The following is an 18618-nucleotide window of genomic DNA, read 5'->3' as shown; positions in this document are numbered from 1 at the left end:
TTTCATGTTATGACAGATAACCAATACATGTATCATATATTAAAATGTAAATATTTTTTATGTAGGCTATATATTAAAATACAAACTATATTGTCTAAATTAATTTATATATATATATATACATACATACACACATACATATACATACATATACATACATATATATATACATATATATATATATATATATATATATATATACACATATACACATATACACATATATATATATATATATATATATACATATATATATATATATATATATATATATATATATTTTAAATGCTAGACACAGCAAAAATAACCTAAGATGTAAAAATATAAGAAATGACGGTGAACAAATAAATATATGAAACTGCTTAATATGATAAAATGAAAAAAAGGGAAAAAAAGGCAGAAATTGATAAGATAATAAATGTGGTAACGATCAGATAAAGGGTCACGAGCAAAAGATCTTTTTAGCACTAGAACCCTTAACATGAGTGACCCTCAGGGAAAAATAAATGCTACCAGTGTAAAATGTGTCCCTTTTAATTGACCGCATTTAATGATTTGATTTAGAAAGCAAAGCTTCTGTTCTCCCCTTCGAGACATGGATCTGAGGGTCTCCTTGTCACCTGCTCTGCCTCGCTTTTCATCCCCCATCTCTCTTTCTGTCTGTCTAAATCTTAAGACAGCTGGAAGCAGAGTGGAAGACATGCATGGAAAAGTTGTCTCTCAACATGGGGTGATACTGTTGCTGTCTCTTCAGAAGAGCAACAGGGAGATGAAGACTGCTGCTTGATGACTCACTCAGGTGGTCAAATGCTGTTAGTCTCACCTCGCTGAATAATACATGACTCGAAGCCAAGAGAGAGCCTGGTTTCTCCCCTCTGACAACAAATGGAGGAGAAAGAGGAGAAGTTTATTTCGGCGATGGCCCAAGCGCTCTTTTTGCGAAGGTGGTGCATGTCCATTTTCACCCCGCCAAGTCTATTGTGTTCATTCTTGACTGTGTTCCAGGGAAAGATCTGAAGTTTGCTCGCCTGTTAGTGTTTCTATAACCTCTTTCTCCTGTATCCACTGACAAACATGAAACGTACACCGAGCTGATAATCAGGCAAAATTGCGAGCAGACAAAGAAGCAGTCTTGAAATGACATTACCGAGCTGACAAGGAATCCGCACAGGTCTATGTGGATGTGAGGATAACGTGTTCAAGCTCCCGGTGGAGATCTCAGCCTTACGGAAAAGACAGCAAGCTTTGGGTGGCTCTGTAATTAGGTGACAGCTGTCCAGACACCCACAGGCAGCCAGGAGAGAGAGATAGAGGCCCTCTCCAGGGACGTACCCATTGAAGAACTTTCGTAAATTCAACATCTAGACCTCCACATCAATCATAACCCCAACCCATAAGCTCTGTTCCAAAATCTAGTAAGATGCCTTGTTGTTTACACCCTACACAGTCAGCAGCCTAAGGAACCTCACAAGTGACTGAACTGTAATGCTCTAGATAGACAGTAAAAAATATATATATATATATCCACTGACCACAATGCATTCTGGGATTGCTTATTCTGAGTAGGATACAAGCAATAGCGCCTTAGACTTTGGGTAGGGAAGCACCAGTACCACACTATTATAACTCAATGAAAAAAAAAATATGATTACGATGATTAAGATAATGATGATTAAAATAAAACTAGAAATAAATGCTGTTTAGTTTTTTTTTTTTTAAAGTGAACTTTTAATTTTGATTTATTATTATTATTATTATTATTATTATTAATTATTATATTATTTGTAGTCCATTATTGTTATTATTATTATTAATAAGCTGCTGGAAAATGCCATTTTAAATCTTAAAAGTTTCCTAGTTTATTATTACAATGTTTTATTCTTAAAATAAAAATGCCACTTTAATTTCTTTTTAAAAGGAAAAAAAAAATGTAAGTTACATTAATAACAATAAAAATGCAAGAATTTTTTTTTAAGAATTTAGCTTGCATTAATAACTTAATAATAATAATGGTGAAACTAACTTCTAAAGATTAACCTGTGAGTGTTAGATGCGAGCAAAGGCAGTCTAATTGTAAAAATAGATGGAAATCAGCCTGCACAACTCAACATCATCTGATATCCAATTTGAACTAATAATAATAAAAAAATCTTAATATCAGCTAATAACTGATACAGGGCACTAATCTGCAGAAATTAATCATGCCGGTCTCCTTTTGGAGCGATTCTATGCTGCCTTAAAATGCTCTCTAGGTAGGCAGCCTGCTAGGTTTTGGAAGAGCGCTATAATGAGCACCATAAAGACCACCCCAACCCTCAGCTAAGCCCACTGTGGACATTCACCTCTCTTTATTGTCAGCGTTCTCATCACACGGGTGGGAGTGGTACTCATCCAGCCAATCCCACTTGATGAGCTCTCCATTTTAAAAGCCAAATGGCAGCCAGGGAGACAAATTGCCGTCACAGTACAAGGACATCGGTGTGACTCCGGGTTGTAAAGACGGACTGCAGACAGCCACGGCCAGCTCGCAGAGGCCTGAGTATTGATCTCATGCGTGTATAATCTCCCGGCTGGATCCATAAGCTGCCTCTGTGTAGCGAATATCCGCAAAGCTACAGGGAGCCTGGACACGAGAACGCCACTCAAAGGCCTGATCGATTCAGCTGCTTTACTCTTCCTTCCATCCGAGCGGCCCTGTCTGCAATACAAATGCCTCTCTAGCTCTCTCTCCTCATCCATATCACACTCCACTCACTCCTCGTTTCCATTCCTTCCTTCCCTCCTCACTCAAGCACACTCCATCTCTCCAACGACGTGCCTTATTTGCTTCTTCAGACAACCTAATAAATGCATGCTAAGATTGCTATAAAAACGTTAGCGGGCAAAAAAGTATGAGGGTGATCTCCGTGTTGGCTTTCAATATTACTTCCTCTTATCTAGTGTCATACGTGCACGCAGCCGACTCTCTCGAGCCACAAAAGCAATTATTGTCTTGTTTCAGTTCTCTCCCTTGATTACACTCTCTCTTTTTCCGTTGGCTTCTCACCGTTTTTAATACCCACTCCAAGGGTGGCCGGTTTTACATATTGTGTGTCACTAGACGAATATAAAAGGATTTAACATTTAGTAGGGTTTAATCCACCACAGGCTTTGTGTCTACTTAAGCCTCCCGAATCAAATCTGATTGCAATAAGGCTGCAGCGACTGACCACAAACTGCATGTATATACGCCTAGACCAGCATGATTACAAGAAATAAAGCTGAAATCGCAATATGGCTTAAATATGCACGCATTTTAAATGATCCAGTGTTGCAGAGTGACTCGGTTTACAGATTTTTACAAATATTTCCTAGAAATCTTTTGAAGCATTAACAGATCAGTTTTATGATGTATTTATGATGTGTAAGACAGTGAAAGTCAACTGAAAGGTTTTCTGTATAAACAGCATATTCTTAATCATTAGATCACTAAAATGACTATCATCATCTACTGTGGTGGAATCAAGATTCCCTTTTTTTAAATAACAAAGGCACTTTAAAGCAGCCATCTTCAAAACATGGTGATATCCCTTTCTATTCTCCACTGCAGCGCTGCCAAAATCAACTAACATGCCTCAGACATGTGATTCAATTCAGACTTATCTAAGCAGAGCAGCGGTACTCTCCAAAACAGAGCAGGGAAGGGGTCTGCTGGGTTATTACCAAAAGAGAGCTTCAGAAACTGTGTTTTCAAGGAGCTTCAGCAGATAATGCCTCCAACCCGATTCCACTGGGGCAACGGCTGGAGGAAGAGGAGGAGGGGGTCAACCGTCACACCATTCCCCCCCTTCCCCCTCTGAGCAAATGCATCTCTAAGCAGAAGAGACGGGGTGAAGAGACGGGATTGGAAATTATGCATTGGCTATAATTTGACGTCTTCGCATTAAATATCTAAGCATACAGCTTGACCTTTCTGTTGCTGCTAAATAAATGAAAGACACGGCGAGGATGATTTAGGACTACGGTAGCTGCGCTACACAGCCGTGCCATGCCCTCCACCGGAGTGTTGACATTTCCCCCCAGCCTCATGTACAACCAATTTCTAAACAGCAGGTGAAAGAGAGGCCATGTTTACAGCGCAGGAAAAGGTTATTGCTCTGGTCTAAGCTCAATCTCAGCGCCTAATAAAGACCTAATGTGGACCGTTTCGCTTTTTCTGTCGCTCACTGAAAAACATAAAAGGAAAACAAGAATCTTATGTGTGCTTTGGAAAGCTAAGTGTGAAAAACATGACCATTTCAAATATCATCACACTGATTTCTGCTGCATTTTCATCAAAAAGCAGTGAATTTATTTGGTCAAGCACAGCAGCCAATGAAAATGCATTTGTGGTGAAATGTTTATGCTATGCTAAAGCACCATTTTCAGCAATGCTAACAAAATATTGCCAAATACATACTTGCTGTCCAATGGCATGCTTATTTTATTACAACCGCCAAAATTCCTTCAGCTGAAACTAAAATTATGAGTCAGACAGACAAAATGTACTGTACAACCAAATCTTACCGCCAGATCTGTAAACAATATCATCCTCTGTAATGAAGGAAGTGATCTCGCCGTTCTCCGTTCGCTCATAGCGCGACTTCTTCTTGGGTAGCTTTTTCTTGCTCTTTTTAGTGGCCTCCTCTGCGGTGGCGGCCCCAGGCGTCTCATTGTCGTCGTCCTCACTGTGTTCGCTCTCTGCATAGTTCTTAGCTCCGCCCTCTAGCGTGCAACTGCGCCGTGGCCGTGAGCTCTCGCTTTCGCGTGTTTTGTCCCGCTTTTCGCGATCTCTGTCCCGGTCCCGGTCGCGCTCCCTCTCCTTGTCTTTCTCTTTGTCGGCAGTCATGATTCGCCACGTGCCTTCTTCTGTCCTCTCACGGCTGGGCCTCCGTGAAAGGTAGACTGTGAGCCTGGGCTTCAGTCTTCTGAATTTACCAATCAAATCCAGGGAAAATTTGGCCACACCAACAACCCCAGTGTTTCAGAAGAGCTGAATGGAGAAAATAAAGACATTGTTAGAGAGGTAAATAAAGTGACACATTTTTTGTTCAATATGAAGGCATTTTCTTCGTACAGTGACATTTCATCACACAATTAAAAGTCATTTTAAAAAAATTTGGGAGGGAGCAGAAAAACAATGTCAGGGTAATACAACTATTCTGATATTACAGTGAAGACAAAAAAAAACCCTCCTAAAATAATATTTTTTGTGGTAACGTGCGGCAACATGCAGTAAAAACGCAGACCTACATGACTCTGTCAAGGTCAATAACTCTTGAAATATCACATAATTTGACCTTTTATACAAGACAAGGTTAAATGTAAAATGTCATTAATATTAAGATTTTACAAAATAGTCAGCACCAATAGCATCGTGAAAATTCTGTAACACAGTGAGAAATATTTATAAAACCAGGGCAGTGCGGCGACATATAGCACCGAGACGCCTTTGGCGTCCCGAGTTAAGAGTCCCAGCTCAACCCCCCTCCTCCCACTTCACTTCCTTTTTTGCACATAATATAGCATAGCCTACATGGTTACTTTCACTACATTTGTTTTCACTGCCTTTAAACACTGTTTCATTGGACAACATTGGGCAGGATGTAAAAAAAAGTAAGTAAATATATATATTTTTTTTTATCCACATAGAAAAATGTATAAAATACTGAGATGTATATTGTATATCACAATTCAGCCAAAAAGTACAGAGATAGGATTCTTTGGCTATATCGCCCAGCCCTAAAATTCTGTAACACAGTGAGAAATATTTATAAAACCAAGGGCCTGTTGATACTCATGCAATAGCTTTAATCAATCACAGCCGGCGAGCAGTGCTGTGACGTCGTGCACCAAAAGGAACATCAATCGGCGGTCTTCTCCACAGCAGCGGCGCACGTCCTCAGGAGAGCTCTGAGCACAGCTATATCAAAAGAGCACAAACTTCAAGCTGCCTGCTCTATTCCCCAGCTCATTTTTGCCTGTCGATGAAAAGCAGCACTATGTTTCCCCGCACAGTGACCTAAACAGGATTCCCCACTGCATTATCAAATAGGCTCAGCTGCACATTTTACAGGGTATTAGGCTTATATAGACCTTCACACAACTAGCCAGTTCAGGCTATGGAGAATTCCTTACAAGCAATATGTTAGACTGGAATAAGACCCGGCGCTCCCTCCAGGCCACAGTGTTTGTTGGTTGTGCATGCTGGTCAGACTAACTACAGCCTGGCCAGAGGCGGCCCTACCTCAGCTAGCACAGCGATCACCCGTGGAAATCAGAACAGACAGGCACAGAGAAGAAAATCTGGCAGGAGACTCAGACAGAAAACAGCTTTGGATCAAATCCTGTTTTTACAACGCTTGCTGCTACTTGCCTCTTTTAAGTCAACATTCATAAAAATAAAGATCAATCTTTCGTTGGCCAAAAAGCACAAAGTGGAAAAACAAAACGAGACCTCCAATACAAGAGCATGAAACGGCTGTGTAACAACGATGAAGTGCACTTTTGCACCGCTTCAAATGAACGGGAAAGTAAAGATTACAGCCTCTGGTGCAGCTAAACCTGACAACTGCCGAAAAAGCTACAGCGAGTGAATTTGGAAATGCGAGGAGCCTGCGGGAGTACAGCAGCAGGACAGAATTGGGCTGTTTGTCAGTGTGAGAGGTGTGTTTATAGAGCAGGTATAAAAATGAAGAGAAATGGCTTATGACAGGCACACTGGTGCAGTTGACAAGCAGTCCTGTCAATGGCAGCCTGTCATCTTGAGTAGACGGCAACTGACGGGGCAGCTGCTCTCCTCATCAACCTCCAACACTACAGACTGATTACAGCACTGCGCTGCCACGTCACGGCCCGATTAATCACCTTAAGATGAGTTACAGTGCTGACCGCCAGTCTGAACACACAAAAACATACACTAACCAGAAATGTTTCTATAATCACTGAGTGTTATTTTTTTTCATTACATGCGTGTGTTTTCTTCAAGTCACTTTGAATTACAGCAAAACTACGCATATTCAAACTCGACAAGTTGGTGGGCTGCTAAAATTACTTGTTGGCTAATCGATCGGGAAAGAAACCCTGCATTATTTAGCCAGTACTGAGTTCATCGGACACCGATCGGACGGGTTTCATGATTCTGGTGTTCAGCTGGTCTGGTGGTTCATGAGAGCAAGATAATCAAACAGAATGCAGGGGTTGAGGTGCATTTCACAATTTTAATCTTAAAAATATGATAGTGACCTAATATAACTTAAAAAGCATGCAATGAATGTTTGAGAAGGTTTTAACATTCAAAAAGTTAAAAAACAAATATAAATAAATATGAAAAAGAATCTAGAAAAACTAGTCAGTCAATCTCATTATTAAATAGTTGGATGAGAAAATATATACACCCAAGATTTCAACAGTTTTAAACTGCAGTACAAATAGAACAGAGATAGATATATATATATATATATATATATATATATATATATATATATATAAAAATACTATAAACTTAACAGCAGAAGGACTACATTGAAAAATACTTTTATGGTGGTAGCATCTTGATAATATTTGGTTACCAAAAAATATAAGCTGGAACCATACTGTAAGATGATAAAGGTGTCAAAACAAGCCTTACTGCCTTATGCTGTACAACCGCACCTCATGTGATGAATAACTTACAACCACAGAAAGGTCAGCAATCCACACATTCTCCATGTAAAGAGCGTCTTATTTATACCCACAGGAGCACAAGCAACCAGTGATAAGCAGCGGCTGCAGTGAGGTTCACAGCAGCGACTAGCAACAATGCAGCGGTTCATGTGGCGTCTGAATGGTGACCAGGACCAATTAAGCAATGGCGAGTACTCCCCTCAACAGTACCCACAGATGAATAACGAGCTGTGGGGCAGGTGAGGCTTGAAGCCATTACACATCAATCACCAGAGCAGGACCTTTTGAAAGATACCAGCTGTCTTAATGGAAAAGGGAGGGAGAGAGGCAGGGAGGGAGAAAAAGCAGCCATTTGTGAAAGCTGGTGAAAAAAAAAAGCTTCAGGGGTCTCAGCCAACAGCACCTATTTTACCATTTCCATTACTCCAATGAAGTCAAGGGGTGTGAGCCAGGAGGTTTTAAATAAAAATACATTTCTCCTTCAGAGCTGCGGATAAATTAGACCTTCTCACCCCTCCAACCATACAGTTGCTCTCCCACTATTAACACATCACCTCACAATGGACACGCAGCAGGGCTCTATTACAAAACACACACCTTTTTCAACATTACTCTTTCATGCTGCATGTTTTATTCATCCTAAATCACTCTCCTATTACGCCAATAGCCCATGCATTCATCTCTGTGATTTGAGGTAAAAGCCAATAAAGGGTCAGACAAACACAAATGCTATTTCCCCCAAGAAACCCTAACTGCCAGGTGTGCTTCATTTGCAAATATAGTCGAAGATTGCTTTGGATAGGTAAAGTCAACAAGCAGACGGCAACAAGATTTTTGGTGATCCCTGATCGGTATTTTCAATCGGTGCATTACGAAACACAGACGTTTGACTGGCGAGGATTACTGACGGCTTTCCAGAAGGAAGTTGTGAAATACACGTCTGATGTGATTGTTTTCGCTGTGCGAGATTAGCCTTGGAACATATCAAACAAAACATTATCTGCAATACGAGTAACTGAGATTTATCAGACAAATGTCTCGTTCGAAGCTCATCCAAGAGAGCTACTCTGAAAACAGCTTTGTTGAAATCAATCTATTTTGCTAGAGAGCCAAGTGAAAAGCTCGATAAATAAATAAATAGACATCTGAAGCAGAACTCCAACAACAAAAAACACAGCATTATTATCTGGTGTTGAGTTATCAAAGATTTCTGTTATTGCTGATGAAAGCATCACACTGACTCTGTATTGTGTGAAATTATGACTCGCAGCAGTTCAATTCCAATAGTTTCACATGATCACGCATCAGAAGCATGTATAATCCATACTAAAAATTAAGATTCACACCATCGGTCCACTAATAACACCATCTTTTTCTGATGGCACACATTTATTCTGAAACCGTTCCTACTCGAAAAAATTATACAGAATAAAGTCCAGCCTATTCTAAATATTAATGGCCACTACTGACTATTTCTAACAATTACTCAGTGCTCCTCAATAAATGGCTTCTTTATTGATACCGTTGTGTAGTACGGTGTAGGACCCTCTCCACACGGGAACCGTTTTTATTGAGTATTAAATTGCGCTGACAGGCTGATGGATCTTGAAGCTTTACCAAAGCCAGTTCCATTAAGTGAAATAATGCAAGAAAAGGCCTTCCTTCAAAGCATAACTCTATAAAGACTCGCATTATACACAGCCTAACATCTATGCATTTGGTTCTTTTACTGCAGCCTTCAGGAACAAATAGATTTTTGTAACTTCTGAGACCTTAACCGAAAGTGGAGTTACAGATGATCAAGACAAACACTGCAGAACTCCTTTTAAAATCTGAGATTTTTTTATAGACAGACAGACAGACAGACAGACAGACAGACAGACAGATAGACAGGTAGGTAGGTAGATAGGTAGATAGTAAAGCAATGTTTTTATTTGTATAGATACAAATATTTTTGCAGAATAAGATATTTAATTCATTTGGATTTACGTATTTGGTGTCCTATATAAACAGGTATCAATATGCATAGACGTTTATACTAGGGCTGCACGATAAAACGCATGCGTTTATCATGCGCATTTTGTCAGTAAAGCTGGTTCTGTGATTAGTAGTAAATCTCCAGAACGCATTCAGATGGAGCAGCATTTATATACACAGAGCCGTAGTTCACTAACAAGCTACACAATATTATATTCATTATCAACGATGAATCGCCTGTGATAGTGAAAGCTGTTTGCGCAGCTTGTCAGTGAACTACGGTTGTGTAGTAAATGCTGCTCCATCTGAAAGCACACTGGATATTTATTGCTAATCACAGAACCGACTTTTTATCGTGCAGCAAAAGTTTATACATATGCATATAAAATGAGGCTTAAAAAGCCTCAGAGACCTGATTTGATATGAGAGCAAAAATACTTTCAAATATGCACTTATACATTTCAGGAAAAAAGAGGCTATTTGAATATCCTCTTTAATGTCTAATCAACAGCTACCACTCTACTTTAATATACTGTCATATTCAGATCTCATGAGGGCATCTTACACAAACACTGGCTGGAAATTAATTCTGCACATCTCTGTAGCCTCTGTAACTAGACAAACGTTGATGATTTATATACAGAAATCAGTTGGCTAATCTGAGCCCTGAGGAGTCAGTAAACCAGAGGCTGAAGGCTAGGCTCCAAGCAATCAGAGTATGTGAGAGTAAGTGGTTGTGTGTGTGAGTGTGTATTCCCTCTGCACAATTCCCAGAGGGGCCGGCTCCCCGTCAGCGCTTGTGTCTATTATCAGCACCGTGCCTGAGAGTAACTTCATTTCACACTGTAAGACACAAACACGGTGCAAACCACACTGAGGGCTCTCAGACTAGTTTATCCATGTGGCAGAAAGAGTGTGTGAGCTTGTGTGTGTGTGTGGGGGGGGGGGGTCTGGATAGTCAGTCGCTGTGCTTTTAGCCTGGTCATGTAGCAAACAAGCACTTCTAGAGGGAGTATCAACACTGAAGGAGTGCGAATGTGATGAGAACACGACTGGCAAATGCTAAGCAGGAAGAATCACACCATTTAATTAATAGAATAAAAAAAAAGATATATAAGGCCCTATGAAATTAGTTTTGTTTTTTCCAAATTCTGTTTTTCCGTTTTAGATTTTTCTGGATCCTTTTTTTTCTCCAATTTTAATTTGTCTAGACTCTGTTTTAATGGTTAATTTAATATATAAAGCATGTCTAATTAATTAACATCATGAAACTTGGCCCTATGAAATACACCTAATTTTGTCCTCAATTTATTTATTTTTTTTATTTTATTTTTTACTTCCCCCCCCCCAGAAATACTGTGTTGTGTATTAACATTTTTCCGGTAAATAAATTCTGTGAAATAATTTTTTTCTGGTAAATATTCCTAAAAAAAAAATAATGTTTTCAAATATAAGTTTTATTAGTAGTAGTACTATCACTGCATTAAATAAGATATTTCTGTCAGTTTCTTTAAGTTAAACCTAACTTTTATTTGAAGGTTTCTTTCTTTATATGACAATAGTTTTTCTCAAGAGTGTCTAAAATGTATGTTGAATATTGATAAAGAGAACCGTCTTTTCGCACTCAATAAAAGTGAACAAGGGTAAGCATATGAAAATCAATGCGCATTCAAAGGAAGATGTATTTAAAGGGAGTAAACATAGTATTAACCGTCAATCTGGCATTGTGCAGCAGACGTGTTCTTGGCTTAGCTTCACCCAAGCACACGCAATCAATACTCAATCAATGGTAGATAAACACATACGTCACTTCCTAAATCTACCCTAGATACGGAGGATATTAACATTACACTTCCCCACCTCCGCTGATCTGCTTTGATTCACAATACAATGAATTCAATGCGAATGCAGTGTTTACAAAAGCCTATTCACTGTTTCAATAGGTTCAGACTGTGTAGCAGCAATGCCTGTATGGCTTTTCCTCCCTCAATCAAAATATAATCAGCATAATAGCTGATGTAGAAAGACTGTTAGCATGGTGCAGTGCAAAAAAAAAAAAAATTATAATTCTGTAGCTAAAAGAAGATATCTAAAAGTAGTCGGCTGATCAAAAGCCTCATGACAGCTCAGCCTGAGCCTCATTCACAGTTAAAGCAGGGAGGTCCCAGGGAAGCACTGGTCCTGACAGACACCCACCGAGAGGGGGGCTCAGCTCTGCGTCACCATACCCTCGCACCCCCACTAATCATCGCATGAAACATAGGGCCTGGAGGACAGATCTCAGCTCAGGCTTATTGTTCAGGACCTCATTTATTCTCGCTGCAACGTTATTCCAAACTCATCTTCGCGAACATAAGGTTAAAGATGATGAGGCCGCAGCGGCGATGCCATTAGGTCAATGCGTCAGACCATTTCCAGACTAAATTATTTAGTTATCTGGCGGTGGCTTTTTTTTCCATGAACACTGGCAACCAGCGGCAGATGGTCTCGCGAACAAGCCTTGCATTCAAAAACACGCGTAACGGCTCTGCCAAAAGCACCTCCACCCCAGATACCACAGGACGGTATTACCTCTAATTAGGAGCGGCTTTTGTTTCTGGATCAGCCACCTCTCCAAACCCACAGCCCGACTGTCTTTAAGAGGCTCTAGTCTGAATAACACCCTCTTTGTTACTCCACCTCTCCATTTAAGGCAACTCGGCTCAAGTATAAATATAAATTCTCTAGTCCTATTTCCACTGCTGGCCACACAAAACACTGTTGTTTATTTAAAAGCAGACAAAAACCAGAGAGCACCTACAGTGTCAAATCTTTGACATCTTTAAGAAGACAGGACACTTAAACATTTGGAACAATATCAAATCACAGCTTTCTATACCGCTGGTGCAGTATGGAGTCCAAATGTGCAGCACTGTAAACATGATTTGAGATTGTTTTCATGCCTTGGAGCGGCAGGCAGGAGGGGAAGTGACTGGAGGATAATGAAAACGCAGCTGAAACAAGCAGGATCAGAGCTTCCCTCTCCTCTCTGGACAGCTCATAAAACATGCATTGACTAGAACTATTACCATTCTGCCGTTTTAGTGTGCCGCGCAGCTCCCAGGAAGAGAGCACACTTATCAACCTATATACACACACACACACACACCAGACTTGCTGCTTTTTATTTTAAACATATAGTGACGTAAAAGAGCAGCTGTTTAGAAGAAAAAAAAAAACATGCGTTTACCAGAGGGAGGCATCTAAACAATAGGCTGCCGCTGCTCTCTGGGTTCAGGGTTGTGTTTAAAGCAGTGTACATTGGCAGGCGGGAGATTAACTCGTAACGCATTCATGTGTGAAATGGAGACTTTATCCCTAACTGATAGTGTTGCGAGGCTTCCAGAAAACACAAACCTGATGATTTTTCATCATTTCAGAAAAACAACCGTAATATATTAGATTACCGCTCGCAGCCTTTTGGTACGTTCACACAATGCAGACTCTTAAAACACCCGGTGTTTTACAACAAATCATGATGGGAGGTGGGCAAGATGGATAGCTTCCAATCTTGAACTTTTTTGTCAGCTAAACCCCTTTTACCTAAAATATTTACTTTAGGCACCCCCTGAGATTTTAAGTTAATAAATATAGCCTAAAATACTTAACAACAAATTTGCATGTTCACGGTGTTGGGTCAGATCATGGCATAGGTAAACATTTTATATTTTTAATTGGCGTTCCATTTTGATTTTCTTTTTACTACAACATTTTTATGATTTAGTTATTAGCTTTTCATCAACTCACAAACCCACTGCATTTAAAAATAAGATTGGACCCCATTTCAGAATATCTTCTTTGTTCCACAGAAGTCAGGCAGTCATTTTTGTGTGAACTACCCCTTTAACTATCCTGAGAAAATAAAAGCCACAAATTGCCTATTAGAGCTGGAAGTAAAAAACACTGTTACAATTTTCCAAATTAGAGAACAGGAATTCCTGCCACTTCTTTGCACAGAGCCTCCATTTCCCAAGAGAGACAAATCAGATAGAATAAAGGCACTGAAAACTACACTGTATTTTACAGGTTTTAACAGTGTGCAATGATCACGGTATTATTCGGAAACACATTCATAGGCTTTGTGCTCTTTAGCGAGCTTTACAATTCCTTCCTCAGCACGGCAAGAAATGAACCTCGGGGGGAAGGTTTGTGTGCGTCCAAGCTAAAATAGCTTGCAAATGCACGGGTAAGCTCATAAACAGAGCAAGCATGTTCAGCACAGAGGCACATTCATCCAACTGTATACACATGTGTCAATCTAAATGAGTAGTCCATTGACTGCTGAGCAACTGTATTTTCGTCTAAACTGCATACTGGGCAGAGCTAATAAAAAGCTTGTCTGAAATGAAATGTGGCCTGACCTTTTCCGATCTTTCTTTCAGCCGCTCCTTTACGCAGATTTCCAGTTCCCCTCATGTATCATGCTGTTAAATAGGCTCCCTTCTACCCAGCGTCCCTGTGCTAATAGTAGTATGACGGAGAACCTGGCGACTATGGGACAAGCACGCTTTAAATCAGAGATCGATACAAAGAAAAGACAAAAGACTTTTTCCCCACAGCTAATTATTAAATTCAACACACCCATTTTTGTTTGCATACTGTCATGTTATCTCCTGAAAAAACACAATTTGATGAAGATCTACTTTGTTACCAAGAGGAACGTCTTAATCGGCTGTTCAGCAAAGATAATTCCGCGGAGCCATCGCATGTTGTACATCTCTAACCCTCTGCAGCAACAGCAGATCAAAAATTCAATAATGAATGTGGAATCACTGTAATTAATGAGAATCCAAACGCTCTAAAAAAAAAAAAAGTCAGTAACTTGATTAATTTTATATAGGAATAATCTGTGATCAGCATTACCAAGCAAGCCCAAAAACAAATTAGATTTGAAGCTAAGAGCCCCATTGATCAGCAGTCATCTAAACCGGCCATGAAATGGGGCTGGTAATCCAATCCAGCCGTTCGGAAGTGCCTGGGAGAGTTGCATCTCCACAATGGAAACATTCTGTCCACAATGTAATCCATTGTGTTCATTTGGAGAGCGTTTTGGAACCTGTTCGATTACACTAAAACGGCCCAAATCATTGCGAGTATAAACAACATGAGGAGGATCCTTTTACAACTTGGCTCAAGAGCCGACGGCTGCACCACTTCCAATGACATCTGACTGACCTGCAGAAATAGTGACGCACAACTGTCAAAACACTGCCGCTCTCCAGAACATTCCACACAGTCTCCGTACAATTCCATGACTCAACTAGCTTAATTTCGTATGAGTGAATAATGGTATCCACAGTTACTTTAGTAGATCCCTTGTGGCTTGTGCTTCGGTTGCTAAACAAAAAAATACATAAAACTAAACTCAGTAAAAGCAGACGCCAACAACTATAATCATTAACTATTCTAGCCACTGGGAGTGTGAACAGCACAAGATTATATATTCACTAGTCTGAAACACTCAAGACTGTGAGCTCTGTCCACTGACAAATTGTTTAAGGAATCAGACAAATATTAGGATAATCTTACAACACTTCACTTCAGGCCATAGTCATTTTACAAGCCAGTGCCAAAGAACAACGCCACCTTCCCTTTGAATATACAATGTGCTTCTCAGAAAGACAAACACGAGGAAGAATTAACAGCACATCCACTAATAACCTTGGGCTGTCTAACCGTTCCACTGCTTTATGGAACTATATAGCGTATAAATAGCAGATCCATTTCAATCCAGTCTGTTAGGGCTGTATTTCAGCTTGCCCGTCATTAAATATTTATCCTTGCAGAGTGGCGGATTGTACTGAGGTGATAAGCACTTAGGAATCCAAATTTTTCAACCCCACACCCACTTCCAACATCTGTAACCCTCTACCCCCCACCCCAAACGCAACTGATACTTTTATTTGAACGGATTATCTACAAGTGCTCCTTTAATCGGAAAGGACTGAAACAGTGCCCACATTCCCAAAGGAAAGGCGCTCTGCTGGTTTTATCAGGAGGGAAATCTTTTTTAAATACCAAAGGGATGAAATAACTTGATTTGAGGAAGACTCCCTCCTTTGTAGAGAAGGTTAAAAGGGGTGGGCCAGGGGAATTTCAGCATCCCGGAGCTCTTTGTATCACTGACACACCGCATTATCACACAGACTAAATCAAAATAGGAGATTTAGTTTTTCCAAATATGGAATCGGTGCTCGTAGCAAATCAAACATAAACTTAAGCAGCACCTCTGCTTGTTGCTGCTGCTTGTGTGAGTGTTTGGCTCGGGTTGAATTTGGCATCTTAATGCATATGATGATGAAAAGATTTCATGCCTCAGCCTTGTGGGTGGTTGATGTTGGGTGTGAATACATCTCTAGTGGACTCTGCATGCTTCAAAAAGCTTCTAGGGCCAAACTATGGTACTCCGCAGGTATTCTTGGACGGACAACAAAAACATCTTTTTTAGGGCTCAATAGGGAATGGCAGCTTTAATCGGACAGGCTGAATTCCAAATGGAGCCTTCTACATATGGAGTGGGAGCTCTTCACAACACAAGAAAAGATCTAATAAACGTTCAGTTCACACACAGCCAACTGCACTTCCATCCACACAGAAGACAGAAAAAGAGTTTTTAATTGCATTAATAATGTAATATCTACTGATCCAATTAAAATAAATGAATAAATAATTATATTAAAACAAAACATACACATAAAAAAGTGGAATATTTCTAATATATATATATATATATATATATATATATATATATACACACACATATACAGTACAGACCAAAAGTTTGGAAACATTACTATTTTTAATGTTTTTGAAAGAAGATACATCTTCACAAAAATAAAAAATTTATTTGATCAAAAATACAGGAAAAAACAGTAATATTGTGAAATATTATTACAACTTAAAATAATAGTTTTCTCTTTGAATAAACTTAAAAAAAAAAAATTTATTCCTGTGATGCAAAGCTGAATTTTCAGCATCATTACTCCAGCCTTCAGTGTCACATGTAACATCCAGTCTATCACATGATCATTTAGAAATCATTCTAATATTCTGATTTATAATGAGTGTTGGAAACAGTTCTGCTGTCTAATATATTTGATGAATAAAAGTTTAAAAAGAACTGCATTTATTCAAAATAAAAGAAAAATTCTAATAATATATATTCTATTAATATATTTTCTTTACTATCACTTTTTATCAATTTAACACATCCTTGCTGAATAAAAGTATTGATTTTATTTAAAAAAAAAAAGAAAAAAATACTGACCCCAAATTACTGACCAGTAGTGTATATTATTACAAAATATTTATATTTTAAAAACATAAAAACATTTTTTTTTACTTTTTATTCATCAAAGTATCCTAAAAAGTATCACATGTTCTGAAAAAATATTAAGCAGCAGAACTGTTTCCAACTTTGATAATGAATCATCATATTAGAATGATTTCTAAAGGATCATGTGATAATGATCCTAAAATTTCAGCTTTGCATCACAGAAATAAATGATAATTTAAAGTATAATAAATTTAAAAACAATTATTTTAAATTGTAATAATATATCACAATATTACATTTTTTTCTGTATTTTTGATCAAATAACTGCAGGCTTGATGAGCAGAAGAAACTTCTTTCAAAAACATTAAAAATAGTAATGTTTCCAAACTTTTGGTCTGTACTATATATATATATATATATATATATATATATACCTACTCATGAATCACGATTTCACACACTATGGAAAAACATTACATTAATCATTCACACAACTCCACCCTACCTCTCATCACATCATCATTTACATCTTTGTGTACTTAACAGTTTCTGCACTGTGTACTAAAGCTACTATTAGGCAAGTGCTACTGTATTACTGTCTGTGTTAAACCAGAAGAATGGCTGTAGTTTATTGTAGAGCAGCCTGACCAGTGTAATCCAGTTTGCAATGAATGGAGAGATCATGTTGTATTTAACTGATGTGTCTCACAGATGACAAACACTGGCCCGGCGGGGAACCACACGTGACCCTGCGGCAGCCATGATTTCGGCATGACCCTGTGGCGCTGACGTGCAGAAATGCTTTTTCCACTACAGTAAATACAACAGAATCTAATAACACTCTCAAAGATTCACGCAAACATAACCGATCGCGATCTGATAAGGAAAAGAGAGAGTTTCAAATATCTCCAAATGGATGCAATCACCATGATATCCTCGAGAGAAAGTGGCGCTATCAAATGCGAATGCAAATATTCAATAGCTCTGCTCTGCTTAATGGCGACTGGAGTGGGATTGTGGTGTATTGCCACAATAGAGTATAATTTCCCTCCTGCTCTGATGGAGCCACTTCACCCTGATGAAGAACAGGAGCATTGAGCTGATTCAATGGCCACAGTTTGGGTTTCCACCCTCCTCCGCTCCTCTTTGTCCTCCCAATGACACGCAGCACAACAAGCTTGTCATTTTCAAACGTTACCATTCAGGTCTAATCGATTTATTGTAATCAAAGATGATGTGAAAGCCAACGACAAATACAACAAGGGTAAACGAACAGCAAAGGTCTCAGGGTACGGCGAGGTTTTAACCTCGATCTGAAATCCCCCGTTCATTAATCCGCCATTAACAGCTGGTTAAGGCCAGTGGAACCGCAGTAGCAAAATCCATTACCTCAGCAAGTATTGATACGTCTCGCGGCCTGTTTACAATTTAATCTCTAACTTGTCAAGGCCATTATTTTCCTAATCACAACTCCCGCTCTTCTGCGCCTTTGTCTCTGGCTCATGTTTAAGGGAACAAAAAGGTCATAAGCTTGAGTGCTCCCCAGGGCACAGCCTGCCATTGCTGTAATTATTCCTGAGCAAGAGATGACAAATGAAGTGGATCAAATCAAAGGTGTCAGTAGCTCTTATGACACCGGCCCA

The 18618-nt window shown here is 39.2% G+C and overlaps 1 protein-coding gene across 9 annotated transcripts in view; it reads right to left on the bottom strand.

The window, feature by feature from the left end:
- The window catches only part of LOC109084630 (arginine-glutamic acid dipeptide repeats protein-like), a 150753-nt gene that overhangs the window by 78773 nt on the left and 53362 nt on the right, over positions 1-18618 (bottom strand). For all 9 annotated transcript variants that reach the window (XM_042751393.1, XM_042751390.1, XM_042751392.1 and 6 more), the window contains one exon: positions 4546-5011. In XM_042751393.1, coding sequence (XP_042607327.1) covers positions 4546-4867 — 322 coding nt within the window. In that variant the 5' untranslated portion in view covers positions 4868-5011. The remainder of the gene's footprint in view (positions 1-4545; positions 5012-18618) is intronic.

Source organism: Cyprinus carpio, chromosome B23, assembly GCF_018340385.1.
Source record: "Cyprinus carpio isolate SPL01 chromosome B23, ASM1834038v1, whole genome shotgun sequence".
In the NCBI taxonomy this organism is placed as follows: Eukaryota; Metazoa; Chordata; class Actinopteri; order Cypriniformes; family Cyprinidae; genus Cyprinus; species Cyprinus carpio.
This window is presented reverse-complemented; position numbering and strand designations above follow the sequence as displayed.